At 54.1% G+C, this 16,742-nt stretch overlaps 1 protein-coding gene across 10 annotated transcripts in view; it reads right to left on the minus strand.

The window, feature by feature from the left end:
- SHANK3 (SH3 and multiple ankyrin repeat domains 3) overlaps positions 1-16,742 on the minus strand; it is a 318,859-nt gene that overhangs the window by 21,780 nt on the left and 280,337 nt on the right. For 6 of the 10 annotated variants that reach the window (XM_071734304.1, XM_071734311.1, XM_071734302.1 and 3 more), the window contains one exon: positions 4,570-6,895. In XM_071734304.1, the coding sequence (XP_071590405.1) occupies positions 4,570-6,895 (2,326 nt within the window). Of the gene's footprint in view, positions 1-424; positions 478-1,012; positions 1,579-4,569; positions 6,896-16,742 lie in introns of those variants that run through there. The other 4 variants (XM_071734308.1, XM_071734309.1, XM_071734310.1 and 1 more) reach the window with 3 other exon arrangements.

Below are 16,742 nucleotides of genomic sequence, written 5' to 3' on the forward strand. Positions count from 1 at the left end.
TGCTGGGAGGTGCCCGTGCCTATGGCAGGGGGTGGCTGTAAGGTCCCTTCCAGCCCAAACCCTTCTGGGTTTCTATGACTCTGTTGCTCAGCTGGAAAGCCACCTCTCCCCAAACCTCAATGAGGTGCCAATACTAAAGCCCCAAACTCCCTATGGGGAAGGTGCTGAGGCCAACAGATCTCAGCTGGCCTCAACAATGCCCATCTGCAGCTTTTCATCTGCTCTCTATGGGCAATTCCCTTGACTGTAGAAAGAAAGCTCAGCTCTGCTTTGTGCAGGAGTTTGGACACCATAAAGAGACAAAAAGCCTACAAGGAAACAGGGGGTTGTATCTGCAGGGGCTGAAAGCTTGCACCGGAAATGTTACACCATTTAACTGAAACAGAATTAATTGATGAGTTTATATAGAAAGAGGTAGCTTTACCCTAGGAGCTAAATGCCTAAAGGGCTTATTTTTCTTCTGTCTCTCTTTCAGATCTGTAGAAATACAAAGCAGTTGTGGGTTTCCAGAACAGCACCTGAAAAACTCAGTTTTGCATCTAAAATTCTGCTTCACACGATACATTTGGCATGTTCAGCTGTTGCTTAAAAATAAACAAACAAGCAAACAAACAAACAAACAAACCGTAACCCTTTGCAAAGCACCCTCTAACCCAGGTCCTCGGCTGCATGAGCTGGAGCCCCAAACCGGAACCGTGTTGGTACTTGAGATGCTTCTGGCTTGAGTCAAGAGGAGGTGACACAGTCCTGGGGGTGGCCCATGGCATCGCCCAGGTAGCGGAGGTGGGAGGTGACTATGTGCAATGAGGGATGACACAAGCCTGATGAGGCTGGATGGCCACAGCCAGGCACAGGACAAGGGACACGGCACACAGACGCCATCTCAGCGCGGGGCTGAAGGTGGCACAGGTAACAGGAGAGTCACCCTGATGGGGAGCAGCTCGGCCTCGGGGGTCCTGGGCAGGGTTTGCTCTGACTCCCTGGGTCGCTAATCAGAGACGCACACCTCTGGTTCGTTAGTGGCAGCTTTATTATGGTAATGGGTGTCACACACTGAAGCCATTGAAGGGGTCTGCAGCAGCTCCGAGCTGCGGGGTCCCTGCACTGCTCCTGCTCGGCATCTGCTGCTGCAGGAGCTCTGTCTGGGGCTGTTGGGAGGTTCAGGGAGACGCCAAGATGCCTGGTCTGTGTCCTGCAGCCCAGCTCAGCACAGGCGTGCTGGCACCACAGCTCTTCAGGGATCACGCTCGTGTCAACATGAAGATGGCTGCAGGGGCCTTGTCACCACCACCGTAAGGGCAGCTCCCAGTGGAGCAGAGTTCCTGGGTCCCTGACTCAAGGCTCATTGCTCACATCCACGGGACAGTGCGAATGGAAGGTGTTGTCACTCTGCCCTGCTGCCACTGTCACCGTGTCCCAGCAGGGGAACAGAACCTTTCCCTGCCCACTTGGGTCCCCTGCCTGTGCTTGCCCTGCCGGGGACAGCACGAGTGCCACTGCTACCACTGCCTCCACTCTGACCTTATGCTCCCATGCTCAGTATTTTTGGGCCTCTTTCTCAGTCCTGTGGAAGACTGTCTTGGAAAGAGATACAGCCAGAGTTACAATTATGGAGAATGTGGTTTGTGTCTCCTGTCCCTTGGGGTCCCCAGCCAGGACTCTCACAGACCTCTGCAAGAGGAACACACCCAGGCCTGGGCCAGAGCCACCGCAGGCAGAGAGCAGTGACCGGGATGGAACTACTGTAAATTCAGAATTTAATGGGACTCTATAGCAACCTGGGCTACTGGGAGGTGTCTCTGCCCATGCCAGAGGGTGGGGGTGGGTGAGCTTTAAGGTTTCTCCATCCCAAACCATCCTGTGATTCCATGATGCTTTCCATAATGTGCTTAGGAAGAAACCCCAGCAAAGAAACGTGCCCCACCAGTGTCCACAGCTCCAGCAGCCCCTGGAAGGGCCCTGGAAGCTCCAGGATGGCTCCTGCAAAGGCATCTCCTCCTCCTTGAGTCCTGTGGAGCTCTAGGTAAGAGCTTCAGTTTGCCTCATGACTCTTTCTGGGCCAGAGCAAAATGTAGGAGTGACAGAAAAAGCTGCAGCAGAATCCAGGCTGCAGCCCTTGGTACTCCAGACACCCCGTGGGGGCTCTGGGTACATCCCTGGGGGGTCTGTGGAGCCTGGCCAGGGGGGAGCAGGACCCTCAGCCCCGAGGGGATGCTCTGGGGCTGGCACTGTCCCACTTGGCTCCTCAGCTGTAGTGGGGCAGGTGCTGGGGGAGGCTTGGGTCACACTGTCCTTCTCAGGACAGGCCTGGGGGCTGGAAAACGTGTTCTGAAATCGGTCGCCTAAGATTATCTAACTGCCCTCTATGTTATTTTCTGAATTTACAGCAATTTCATAAAAGAAAGGATCTTCACAATGAAGGAGAAAGGCTGACATCATTAAATATTCTATTTCCAGATGACTTCCTGGGAAACATTTCAAGCCTTTGACATCAATGGGGAGCATAAAAATTTCAGAGATGAAAGGCCATGACATTCAGAGGAGGGAACAGGAACACTGAAGGCTGCAGGACAGCTGGAAGTGCCAAACACTTGGTGGCAGGGTGGGGATGGAGAGGAGGATGGGGTCTCCACAGAAGGTGATGCCACGGGGTGTGACTGAGGCAGGGTCTGCTGCTCCAGGGGGAAGTGGGTCAGGAGGGCCTGGAGAGAGGCAGAGGATGGAGGGCTGTCCCCTGGAAAGCATCACACATCTCTGGACAGGGATCCTGCTCAGGGATCTGGAGGGACAGGGGTCCAGAAGAGGGACACAGACAGGCAGCAGGGGCTGTGTTCCAACACCACGTGGAGTCACAAGGTGCTTTTCATGCTGGCGCTGGGACCAGGAGGGGATGAAGGGAGATGGCCCAGCAGGCAGCCCTGGGGTTGGCTGAGCCCTGGTACAGGGCTCAGCCAGGGGCTGTTGTTGATGCCACACCTGGTCACCACCAGAGCTGGTAACAGCCCAGGTCTCTCATGTCACTGAAGAATTGTTGGGACCATGAGGTGTAGTGTGTCCTCAGGAGGGTCCCAAGATGCAATCCAACATTCAGCACAGGACCCTGTGGTTCCTGACTGAGCAGCACAGGGGGAAGGGACTATGTGGGGGACTCCGAGGAACAGCCAAAATGTGCTGTGGGGCTAAGACCAGAGAGATGAAACAGTGTGGCACGGCGAGAGCCGCAGTGTTTGTTCCACACTGTGGTTATAACTGCAAGTCTGGTCCCCACCGAGGGGTGGATCACTGGTGCAGCCAGGCTGGGACATGAGCCAGCTGAAGGATGGAGCTCCATGAACACTCCCTGGGGCTATGGCAGTACAGGACACTGCTCCCCATGGCACAGCTTGAAAAGTCTCCAGCTCTGCTACCACCATGTGGACTTGTAGCCCATCACTGCTGTGACCTGGTTAAAATCACCCTTCCCTAGGACAAGTTCTGAGCTCCCTGCTGACCTGGCAGCTGGCTGGCCCTGGTGGGACCTGCTCACCGTGGCTTTGCTGCTGCAGGAGGTGGCACGTGGCTGCATCCTAGGTGGGCAGAGCAAGACTGGAGGTTTTGGGTCGCTTCCTGTTGTAACTTTACATTTTAAAGCCCTGTGAGGGTTCACTCTCAAATCTCCGGCTCTAGTTTAGGGGTTTATGGTTTAGTTTAGGTTTACAGTTGGGGTGGGGTGAAGGGGCCACTGCTGTCATGGGGCAAGCGGCCAGAACCAGCACCAGGTGCTGGTAGGTTGGCGGGTGACCTGTCACAGGCAGGGCATCACAAGGGACACAGAGAGATCCACGCTGCCTGGGAGTGTGATGGTCACAGCAATGAGGGTGAGAGATCCAAGCTTTGGCACTGTGTAGACACCTCCAAGCCAGCAGCCAACTCATGACCTGGGGACGTGTGTGACCCAGCACCGTGCTCAGCAGGACACGGCCACTGTGAGCACCCACAGGGAGATGCCAGCTGCACCCCGTGCCCGCAGCCATGCCAGAACCCTCAATACACCTCCTTGGGGTCACCATGCTGCCCCAATGGACAAGGGTCAGGGTGGTGCTGGGTCCTTTCTCAGGCGGTCACAGACCCCTTCATGACAGCTCCTGCTCAGCAGGGACCAGCCAGAGCTCTACTAGGTAGTGTGACAACACTTGGAGATCCTTTGAGATGAAAAGCACTTGAGAAACACACACTGTCATTAATTGTTCAGGAGCAAACACCAAGAAGTGAAACCCATGACCAGATACAGCAGCTTGATGACAGCATCGAGACAGGAGGGACACAGAATGACAGGAGGGCGAATCGAAGGGAAAAGCAACAGTGGGAGCTCGCGGCGTGTGCGGGGCGCAGAGAGGAGCCACCAATAAACCACACCAGCTCTGGGCAGCACGGCTCAGCATCAGTGCTCCCCGTGCAGCTGACAAGTCCTGACAGCTCTAAAATGCCTCTCCAAACACACCGTGGGCTACTCGGCACAGTGACCCTGTCTGTCATCTCCCTGCCCCACGACCTGCACCCCCACCCCCCCGCCAGTGAGCAGCATCTTACCGTGCCGCGACCACAGGTGACTTCTTCCCAGGATCTAAGGTGGACCCGGCGGGTTCTTCCCCCAGTGATCGAGTATCCTTATTCAGTTGCTGTAGTCGGGAACTTAGCTCACTGATCACAGTTGGCTTGTCATCGTCAGCCCCATGGATTGGCCTGCTCTCCATGGGGTCCCCCCATAGCTTGGACCTTCTCTGAAAGAGGTAGCGTGGCCGGCCAATGCTGGCTGATGCCAACGTGGCCGCATGTTGCTGGGAGATGAGCTCGCTGTCCGAAGACTGCTTCAAAAGTGGGTCCCTGAAAGTAACTGGCCCCTTGCTGAGCTGGGACTTGAGTTTTGGCTTTGGAGGCACTGGTGGCTTCTCGAGTATAAAAGTTTGTCCATCCGCAAAGGAAGTGTATGTGTCAGTAGGCTCCCCGCTTTCTGAGGACAATGTAGACATGCTGGAGACCGTCGAGATGGTGCTTGTGGTCTCCAGGTGATGGTCACTTGAACTTCTGGTGTCCACCTCTTCCACTCCCGAGTCTGCAGCAGACTCTGGGGCTACGGGGGCATCAGAGGGCTTCCCTGAGGGTGTTCCGCCAGTGGTAGAAGGTGCTACTGCTGCCGCTGGTATGGATGGCGTGCTAGGCGTAGCCAGGTGGCTGACTGGTGTGCCAGGGGTGGTGACCAGTACCCCGTTTGCAAACTCATCTGGTGGAGGCACCAGCCCTATCTTGGCCAGCTCCTCCCTGGTCTCTTCGTCACTTGAAGACAGCTGAGCTGGCGGGAGGGTGACTGTGTAGGGCTCCACTTCTTCCTCCGAACTCCCTTGTCCCAACGTCTTGTCAGAGGCTGGACTGACCGGAGGCTTTCCCACGGGACTGGGCTGGGGCTCTGCTTTGGGGGACTCCGCTGGCTCTGTGCATGCTTCAGGGACAGCTGGCTTCTCCTCTTTTATCTCAAGTCCTATCTCGTCTTGGCCATTACTTGTGGCATGAACCATGATGAGGCCAGCGGTCTTCTGCTGTGATGTATCCACTATGCTGATAATCATGGACTTCTTGTCTTCTTGTTTTTTCTCCTCCTTCCCAGGTGTTTCTGCTCTTGGCTCAGTTTCTTTTCTCAGTGTGGATGGAGTCCCCCACTGGCTCTTCGTAGGGGCCAAAGTCCCAGAGTCTGTTGCGATTGCCCCTTTGCCTCCAGGGGAGTACGCAGGGGACACCAAGCTCTCCAACTCCCCCCTCTCTGGTTCTTTGGTTTGGATGTCCACAAAGAGGGGTGCTGCCCTCTCTGAGTCGGGGCTGTGGATCGGGGTGGGCGACCGGGACGGGACTTGAGTCGAGAGGGCCCGTTCCCTTGCGGCCAGCGCAAGCGCCAGTGGCGAGTTCGGGTCCAAGGGCTTTCCTGTCAGGGGGTGGATGAACGTTGAGGATGAGCTGCTAATTAATGGCTTTAAAGCTGAGACAGGGGAAGGCAGTAGTACATCTCTGCTTCCTAACAACCGCTCATCAATAGACCTGGACTGCTGCAAGGATGGCATGTCGCTGCTGGGGGGGGTTCCTTCGATGGCCCCCACCGAGAGGAAGACAGTGGATTTCCGCCTCTCGTCCAGGCGACGGTCTCTGTCCTTCATGACCCCAGCGATGGCAGTGGCAAAGGGGATGCTCGTGGCTTCAACCTGCGCGATGCCGGCGTGGTGCTGATATTCCACCCCGCTCAGGCGATGGCTCCTGCGGGTGGGAGAGGGCTCCCTGGTAAAGCCGCCGGTGATGGACAGGGTGGCTCTCTCCTGCGCGTCCTCCACTTGTAACTGCTTCACGAGAGGACTCTTCTTCCTCTGTGGCTTGGTGGGAGCAAAGAGGCTGACATTGAACTGACCCATGTTGGCATAAGGGTTGTCAATCACTCTCCCCTTCCTCTTCAGCTTCTCTGGAGGGGTTGCAGAGGGGCCAGGCCGGGGGATCTCTGTTGGCTCCACAGGAAGATGAGAGGAATCCTGTAGAATTATCATGGATCGGGCCCTCTTCTGCCTTTCAGGGTAAGGAATGGAAGTTCTGGCCTGATCGTACATCTCAGCCGCGCTAATGACCTGCGGGAGTCCGTGGAGTTTAGCCTCCAGGCTTGGCTTAAAGCTTGACCTGATGGTATCATAAGCTCTTCCTGGGGGTGGAGGTGGTGAGAAGGATGGAGGGGGGCCTGTGTCAAAGTAGTATGGAGAAGGAGGTGGGGGTGGGGCTGTTTGAGGTGGTGGTGGAATCCCGTGTCCTTCCCTAACAGTGTCCTGCATCGATGTGCTCCGGGGAAACTTCCCATCTAACAAAGAAGCAGCAAGTTTCTCGTCTTCTCCTGGAAGAGAGGAAGAAGAGGAGAGTCAGAGAGGATGTCCCCAGAGAACCCAGAGCACAACAGCCAACGCAAGTTGGACACAGGACATCCCCTCCTTCCCCCCACCACACCTGACTTTCCATAACATCTGCTATTTCCTTGGTGCATCTGCACCCCGTACCTTCACTCACATCTGCTTGGCACAGGTCGGACACCAAGGCCTTGAACTGCTTTAGATCCCCCAAACAGCCATGCCCAGAACTTCCCAGCCCGGCTGAACGCTCTCCAGGCCATGGCAGCAGTGACAGAGCTGAACATTTGCTCCATCAAACCTCCTGACACCGACTTCCGAGGCACCAGACTGCTGAGCGTGGCAGGGGCTGCGCTCACAGCGAGCGGTGCCGACCCCCGCGTGTGGCTTCTGGCACCCTTCCCCCTGGCTGTCACCCCCCTTTCCCTGGGGTTACACACGCTGCCACGTGCCAGACTCAATTCTGAAGCAGAGTGTAGCAGAAGCTGAAGTTACGTATTCCAACAGTTGGAAGTACCCAAGGAAGGCAGGCTCTGACATTCTTAATGCTGACTTACTACCTGGCTGCACAGTGAGAGCTTTTCCACCTGCTTTTAACACCCAGTGAAAGAGTATGAGAATTTTGCTAAGTAAAGAAGTGGGAGGAAAATCCATTAATGTATGGATTAATAACTCACACAGATGGAAGTTACCACAGAATCACAGAACCATTTTGGTTGGGAAAGACCTTTAAGATCATTGAGTTCAGCCACTGACCCAACACTACCAAGCCCAACCTGGTGCTAAACCATGTCCCTCATCCCTGCATCCCCAGGGTCTGAAACCCCTCCAGGGATGATGGGGACTCCAGCCCTGCCCTGGGCAGACTGGGCCAGGCCCTGACAACCCTTTCCAGGGATAAATGGTTCCCCAGCTCAAACCTAAACTTCCCCTGGCACAACTTGTGGCCATTTTCTCCCATTCTGGCATTCCCTCTTGTCCAGCTCCAGCTCTCCCCACCAGCCTGCCCCTCTTCCCATGCCCTGCTTTGCCCTTCATCCTTCACGTCAGTCCCTGTTCTGCTGTTCTCAAGGCTTCAAACTGCTCTTGAGACAATGCTCAGGATGGCACAAAGCCAGGTCTTGGCACAAGGCAGGGTGGCCACCAGCTTCTTTGGCTCTAACACTTTTTCTGTCACGTCCATCCACATTTGAAGAGCTTTGGTGACTCTGCCTTGTATTACACAAGCAACTTCACCAAATGTGGAGTCTGCTGGGGGAAATGGGAACACTTTGGCCAGTGAGCACTGAACTTCACATCTCATCATGCTGATCAGACCAGGGCTGTGCTCAGAGCTGTGTTATTTCTGCTGGAGGCAGGTTAGGGGTTTTTTAATGCTGAGATGGCACAATGAAGTGGAAGCATAAAAAGTTCAAAGAGAGGCTGGACAAAGCCCTGGAGAAGGCTGGCTATTGTGTGCACAGAAACCTCTGAACTGAAGACCAGAGCTGCCTGGGTGTTCAGGAGAAATGGAATACTATTGCCCTGCTTTCAGTCTTCCTGAGCATCTGCTTAAGAGCAATGTGTAAGACAGGATCCTGCACTAGATGGAGCCATGGTTTGGTTCCACAGAGATGTTTTGGTCTTCTTAACAGTGTGATGATCCCTCCTAAATTCATGCCTTTAGCTGTATTTCTACTTCTCACAGGGAATGGCCACGAGTTGAAACAAGGAAATTTATGCAGCACTGAGGTCTGTAACCAGGGCCAGGCTGTCACTGAACATGGTGACATGTCACTAGAACCTGTCCTGGGGATGTGCTGACCACCCTGCAGGTACTGCTGAGGCCAGGACAGAGATAATTCAGACATAACAGCAAAGTCCTGAATTTCCTGATGGGCAAAGCACTGACTTGCCAAGGGAGACAGTCCCAGGCTACAGCCAACACTGCACTGTGAACAGCAGTGCCCATTCTACCTGTGAGCTCAGCCCCACCATCAAGATCTTTTAATGTGCTAAAAGCAAAGTATTTCAAGGAAAGCTAAAGCGGACAGTTAGACAATCCGAACCTATTCATGGTGCACATATTAGTTTGTTTTGGGTTTTTTTAATTTATTTTACATACCTGGTTCTACAATCACAGAATTTAAGATTCTTCACAGAATCATTAAGGTTGGAAAAGAACCTGTAAGATCATCAGGTCCAACTATCAATTACCCATTTTATTCTTTTTGTTCCTCACTTGTTATTTTTCTCTGCCATAAGCACCTGTCCATTTTCTGAAATGAGGGGAGCACTATGGAAAATGATACCTGAAGCATTACCAAGTTCAGTGCCCAGCTGGAAGCCTCAGAAGGACTTGGACAGGCTGGAGGAACAGGCTGGCAGGAACACCATGAATCCCACAATGGACAGAGGCAAAGTCCTACACCTGAGAAGGAAGAAGCCCCTGGCACTGGGCAGGCTGGGCACTGGCTGGAGTCAGCTCTGCAGGAAAGAACTTGGGGGGGTTTGGTAGGCAGAGAGGAGACCACGGGTTGGCCCTGTGTCTCATCAAGGGCCAACAGCAAAAGCTCCTGCTTGTCCCTCACCTGCTCACCAGACCACACCTAGACACTGCATCCAGTTTTGGGGTCCCAAAACAAGCCCCTGGTACCCACAGGGAGGGTACCAAGATGAAAACAGACTTCTCACAGTGGTACCTGGTGGGTACCTGCTGGGAGGTGGGGGGACCAAACTGAAATGATGGGTTCTGCCTGGGCAAAAGGAGAAGTTTTACAATGAGAAAAGTCAAGCAGCAGAACAGGCTGCCAGAAAGGGTGTGCAGTCTCCATCCTTAGAGGTTTCCATGACCAGACTGGATAAATCTCTGAGCAACATGATCTGAACTCATAACTGACCCTGCTTTGAGCTGCAGATTGAACTCCTCCTTCCAACCTGGATTAGCCTTTGATGCTATGACAGAAGAGTGGCTGATTCCAGTTCTGGTCCCCAGGCTCACACCTCTACAACTCTGCTCCTTGGTGAAGCAGGAATGATCCCTGCTCCCTGTGCAAACAAACATGTCCTTCTACTCCTCAGCAAGAAAATCAATACCCAGGAGTGTTGCAGTACGAACCTCCCTTAGGGCACGGCGCTCCAAGGTCCAACAGGGGTTCCAGCAGAAGTGCACAAATAGTGCCCTCAGTCTGTTGCCTCAGGATTGGTTAGCCTGGCTTGGTACTACTGCTCCAGATTCCACTAACCTCTCTGCTGGCTTGCTCAGGAATGAGCTGAGCCTGTGTTTCAGGCCTCACCTTTTATTGGCCCCCTAATCCTGCGCAGTTAGGGCCCGCCCTAATCAGGCACAGGTGGGCTTAGCACAAGCTCATGCCCACTACCTGGTAATTACTGGCACCTGGTTGCCTCATTTCACTACATGGGAGAGAGCTGGTGGGAAAGGTGGGAGGAGAGTGAGTTCTCAGCAGGCTTCTGTCTTCACTACCTGCAACTCCCCATTCCATCACAGCTCCTCTGCACACAGGCCACCTGAGCTCTGCATGACTAATGCCATCCATCCCTCCATCCATCCCTCCCTCCATCCATCCCATCCATCCCATCCATCCATCTATCCATCCATCCATCCCATCCATCCATCCATCCATCCATCCCATCCATCCATCCATCCATCCATCCATCCATCCATCCATCCATCCATCCATCCACCTGCTGATTCTCTCCTTGCAGTTTGCTCACTCCCTACCTTCTGCTGGTGATAGAATTCTGCACCACACTCCTCCTCACTCTCTCTCCTCCCCAAAGGCACATCCAGTCAGGTGCAGAGGAACCTGGGGAGCTGCAGCTGCTTCTCACCCCTCCTCACCATCACCCTGCCAGCCCCCAGCTAGGTGCTGCTCAGGAGCAGCTGACTCAGGCTGCCTCTGTCTTTAACCCCTGGTGGGTTTTCTCCTACCAGCCCCTCCTCAGCATGCTGTGAACCCATGCAAAACTCTCGCCTTCCTGCAGCACTCCACGCTGAATCACCCCTTTTTCTTCCTCTGAAAAAGCCACTCATGGTTTCACCTGATGCCATCTGGTCCGTGAAGACCTTTCCCACTGCTTGCTTTGGGCTGTTCTGTTCCCATACACAAATCTTCCACCACCCCATTCCTGTTCCTGCTGTGGTCGTTGCTTTTGTACGAGTCCTGAGGACAGCAGATGACACCTCTCCCTCAGCAAGAAGAACCATGGGTTCATGGTTCAGCATGAGACTCCTTGCTGTGGACCCAAGGCACCCAGAGACCCCCAGGGGCAGCCGGGGAACCCGAGGTCTGAATTAAGGACTGAATTTATGAGGTGCACTCCACACTGGCAGAGCAGGCTGAGTCTGTACAGACCACAAAGAAGCCCACAGGGGAAAGCAGTGCTGGGGACAAGGGTCCTCCTAGAAGGTGAGGGACCAGCTACAACAGCAGCCAAACCATCCTGGAAGTCTTGAACTTGGCATGGAGGGAGTGTATCTAAAATGCTAGTAGCCAAAAGCATGGCTGCCAGTTATCCAGCTCCCACTGACTGGAATGTGAGCAGTCAATCCTTTGCTGTAAATACGTTCGGTTCTCCCTTTTATCTCACCACTTGACTGCTGCTAAATGCTGTGTTGGGAAAGGGCAGCCCTGGGCAGGGGCAGAAGCAGGAACAGGAATGGCAACAGGGGTGGGAACAGGAGCAGGAGCCTGACCAACCCCTGCAGCTCTCAGAGAGCTGGGCACAGCTTGGGGGCACCCAGAGCAGCTCTGTCCCATGACAGGGATGTCTGCCTGCACGAAAAGGCTCAGCCAGACCCTCTCCAGCAGGCAGCACGGCCCCAGGGGAAGGCAGCTCCTTTACATCTGTCCTAGATCCTCCTTCCATTCCCTCAGATCTCAGCCCAGCAGTTACCAGCACTAGGCCTGCCACAGGAACACTGCTGAGTGCCCCCCCTCCTCCAGACCTCCCTCCTCCACCCCATCCCTGGGCTGCCAGCCTGGCTGAGCTGCCCCAAGCTCTGCAGAGAGATAATGGGAAGGGGCTGACCTCTGAGGAAAGATCTGTCCACCACTAAAGGAAAAACCCTCTGTGTGCTGCCCATGATCTCTCACTCTGCCTGCTCCAGCTCCACCACCACAACTGGAAGATGAAAATTCAGCGACCACCAACCAAACCTGTTTCTTTGTTAATGGCCAGAGAGATTTTGTCTCTCAGTTCTCTTCAAACAGCAGATACAGTCTCTTCACACAGCATATGTTGCAGTCCTGGGGTCCATTCTGGGCCCCTCAGGACCAGGACATTGAGGGGCTGGAGAGTGTCCAGAGAAGGGAATGGAGCTGGGGAAGGGGCTGGAGAGCAAGGAGAAGGTCTGGAGAAGTTGTGAGGAGCAGCTGAGGGCCCTGGGGGTGTTGATCCTGGAGCAGAGGAGGCTGAGGGGAGACCTTCTGGCTCTCTGCAACCCCCTGAGAGGAGGTTGGAGCCAGGGGGGGTCGGGCTCTGCTCCCAAGGAACAAGGGATGGGACAAGAGGAACTTTTGGCACAACTCAAGTGGTGCCAGGGGAGGTTTAGGTTGGAGCTGGGGAAGAATTTCTCCCTGGAAAGGGTTGTCAGGGCCTGGCCCAGGCTGCCCAGGGCAGGGCTGGAGTCCCCATCATCCCTGCAGGGGTTTCAGAGCCCTGGAGATGTGGGGATGAGGGACACGGGGCAGTGGTGGCCCTGGTAGTGCTGGGTTTGTGGTTGGACTCCATGATCTTAAAGGTCTTTGTACCAACAGCAACGAGGCATCATCAGGATCAAAACACACAGGCCAGCACATGCAGGAATAAAGAGCCCAAGTCAAAACACAGCCTCTGGTAACCAGCAAGGACCAGTGGAAGATCCTGCCTCTGAGCACCCATAGTAACTGGTCTGAACTGGGAGCCCTGGTGCAGGCCCCAGCTCAGCACTGCCACCAGCTCCTGTCCCCTCCTGTCCCCCTCTGCAGCACACAGTGAGCTCCTGGTGCTGGCAGTCCCCACAGAGAACACAAAACCTCTCCATGATGCTGCTGGGCCCGTTGCCATAACAGCCTCAATCCCCGTGAGAATCTAACTCTGCAGATTAATTTGGGCTCGCTAACGAGGCGGCTCCAGAGCACCCCCCACCCCTCCCACCCTCGCTGCCCCCGCACAGGGGCAGAGCAGCTCCCACCCCCCCGGGATGGAGCAGGAGGGTGCTGGGTGCTGCAGCTTTGTTCACAGCAGACCCCCGTGCAGCCAAGGGTGCCCCCCCAGCCCCGAGGTGCTGCAGCAGGAGGAGCATCCCCTGGAACACCACGTCACCCCTTCACACCCTTGGCTGTGACAAGGTGAAGTGCAGCTGCCACCTGCAGCCCATCGTGCCCCTCAGTGACAGGGGGACAGAGGCTGCTGCCACCCCTGCAATGCCACATCTGGGGGACTTTGCTCAGCCCTAGCACCGCAATGGCTCCGCAGACTTCCAAGTGTTTTTAGGTTCTGGTGCTGGAGCAGATGGCACAGCAGCTATCTTGGAAGTTTGACAAGAGTTTTTCTTCTCTGTCAACCTCCCCGCTGCAACACGTTTCTCTTCTTCACATTTTTGTTGAAATATTTCCTCTGTTCTGCTTTCTTTGTAGCCAGCTGAGGGTTAACCACCTTTCTCTCAAGAAATTTTTCGATGCAAACATGAGAGGCTTTGATCTTTTGTCACAAGTCCCCTGGAGCCTGAGCCAATTGTGTAGTATGCAAATAATTCAGAGCACCTCACCAAAGAACCAAACCAACCAGCCAGCCCCTGCTTGTTTTCCATCTAGTTCCTTGCTCTTAGTAGCAAATTTTAACATGAAATCAACTGACTGTACAGCGCATGAGCCTGTCACCGTGGGTGTGAGATGACAGCTCAAGAAGGACTTCTAAAACAAGCCAATTGCAACCCAATTTCTCCTGCTGGGATGCTTTCTATTTTAGCTCATCTGGAATTCCACAGAAATTAGTTGGTTTCTAAGAGCCCCAGCTGCGGGTGTGCAGTGTGGAAGGAAACCTGGGAACAAGGAGCTGCTGAGCCCTCCTCCCCAGGAGCTGCTCCCTTCACAGCAGATGGACCCTGCCCCTCCTGGACTGAGCACAGCCAAGAGCTGCCTGTGATTTGTGTTTAATGCTGGGTTGTGCTGGGTCCTGCTCCAACAGGGCATCTCCAGCTCTGCTTTTCACCATCCCTGGTGCAGATTCAACCTGGTGGTTCTACTCCCCATGCTGCAACTCCAGTGCCTGGGAATTCCCTGCAAGGACCAGGGCTCAGTGCTCTGGTGCTGACCAAAGAAGACCTGCCTGGGATGCTACACCTGGGGCTATGAGCAGACAAACCCTACACACAACCCAACCAACTTTACAGCTGTATAAACCCTGCAATTCGACACCCCCCCCTTCTCACAGCTCTGGGCATACAGATCCCCAGTGGTACAACCTGCAGAGGGAGTGTCACACCCCGAGGTGAAGGTTTTGAGGGTCTTTCTGAGGCAATGGCTCTGCTTTCACAAGCCAAAAAAGAGCTTTTTGAGGGCAAGAATTTAATATTTAATAAACACTTGCCAGGTTTATGATCTATAACTGGATGAAGATGCTATTTTATACAATAGGTCCCCCTTAGTATGATTTCCAGCTGTTTGTGGCTTGAACAATTTCCTCTTGGGAGCATTTTCACAAACCTTCCCGCACATAAAACAAACACCTAGGACACAGTGTGCAAAGAAGTGTGCACTTCAGACACCCCTGGCCAGGGCACACTGGTCTGTACGGCCCTTATGGCCCACGGGCACCTTCAGCTCTGAGATCAGAGGATGGTTTGTGTTGGAAGGGACCTTAAAGCTCATCTAGTCCCAATGCCCCATGTCCCCAGCAACCTCCCCCCCCACGGGCAGGGACATTTTTGTGGAATAATTGCTGGAGGTGACTTAGAAATTAACTTGATATTCACAATGTAAGGAAAGGTCCAGCCCTGAGGAACCTTTCCGGGTGGGATGCAGCTCACCTGCAAAGAGTCTGTGCCACGGGAGATCCCCCAGCAACCCAAGATGTTGGCAGGGCAGGGCAGGACAGGGCAGCTTGGTGTGTTGGCTCTGGGAGCAACTGCAGGGAGGGTGGAGTGGAGACACCCCAGCCAGGCTCTGTCATACCACGGGGATCCAGCTGCATATCTGATACCTGGGCCAACCACCTGTCCCCTTCTGACAAAACACTGTCCTATAGGTGAACTTTGCTCATTATAATTTTGAGTTGCAAGTGACAGGACAAGAGGCAATGGCCTCAAATTGTGCCAGGTGAGGTTTAGATTGGATGTTAGGAAGAGTTCCTTCACTGAAAGGGTTATTGGGCATTGGGACAGGCTGCCCAGGGCAATGGTGGGGTCACCATCTCTGGAGGGGTTTAAGTCATACAGACATAGTGCTCAGGGATATGGCTCAGTTAGTCTTGTGAGTATTAGGTTAATGGTTAGACTTCATGATCTTAAAGGTCTTTTCCAAGCAAGGCAATTCTGTGATAATCTCAGAGTCCCAGAACAGACCTCCAGCCCCAAAGCCACCCACCTCCAAGCTGTGACCTGCCCTCTGAATTTTCTCTAGTCTCTACCTTTAAATGCAAAGAGAGAGAATTTTAGACCATTCATGATAAAGGTAGGAATGACCAGAGTCACTCAAGCTCCACCTGAGAGGTAAACACCAACACAAAGTGGCCTAAGAGGTAAAGGATGTCAGGGCAGACACCACCACAGGGTAGAGACCCTGCAGAGCAGCCCTGACCTCTGGGAGCAGTGGATGGGCTGAGCCCCCCTTGTCCCCACGGGGCTGTGTGTTGGTGAGAGTCCAACAAGAGCCTCCCTGGGAAATTCAGAAATTTCTCTAGAGCCACTTAATAACTTAAGGTGTTTGTAGCCAGGCTGCATCACTCACAGCCTCAGTACTTGCAGGTGCTTTGCAGACATCGACTTTAGCAAAGAACTTGAGCACCTGGTGCTGCAATGAATGCACTGGGCATTAATCAAGCCCCGAGAGACTTCTCTGAAAGCCACCAAACTCCCCAAGTGTGGCTGTGCCAGCTCCTGGAGTGCACCAGCCTGGCACTGGGTCGTGTTATCACTGCATCCATAACCAGGACAGTTCAGTATCTCAAACATGACTGGAGCAGTAATACAGTAGGGTATCACCCAGACTCTAAGCCCAGCCACTCCTGGTCCCCTGAGACCTGAGCATAAGCCAGAACACCACATGGGTGGTGGTGGTGGTGCACTTTCTGCCAGATTACTTTGCCCTTTAATGCAACAACCTCCCACTAGACCAGGCTGCTCCAAGCCCCATCCAACCTGCCCCTTGCATCATATCCAGGGCCTCCTCTGCACTGGCTCCAACAGCTCCGTGCCCTTCTGCTGCTGGGGACCCCAGAGCTGGACAGAGCTTTACCCCAGGGGGGTCTCCCCAGAGGAGAGGGGACAATCCCCTCCCTGTCCCTGCTGCTCACACTGCTGGGATGCAGCACAGGACATGGGGGGTTTCTGGGCTGCCAGCACACTTTGTTGGCTCGTTAATTTTTTCATCACCCAACACCCCCAAAGATTAAAATGTGAGCTAAATCTTGGTAAAAGTGCCTGTTTCCCTCTGGCCAGCACAGCAGGTTCCTTTGTACCTTGCTTGTATGGAGATTTCTGCATTGATAACATGCAAGGTTGGATGAGTCCCATCCCATATGATCAGTTTTACTTTGTGACAAAATTAACTCGTTACTCCAACTCCTGCAAGTCCCTGGTGGTGCTCTGGTGGTCCTGCACCACAGCAGTCTTCTGCTCCTTTTCTACCAGGTACC

This window comes from Heliangelus exortis, chromosome 1 (assembly GCF_036169615.1).
Source record: "Heliangelus exortis chromosome 1, bHelExo1.hap1, whole genome shotgun sequence".
NCBI lineage: Eukaryota > Metazoa > Chordata > Aves > Apodiformes > Trochilidae > Heliangelus > Heliangelus exortis.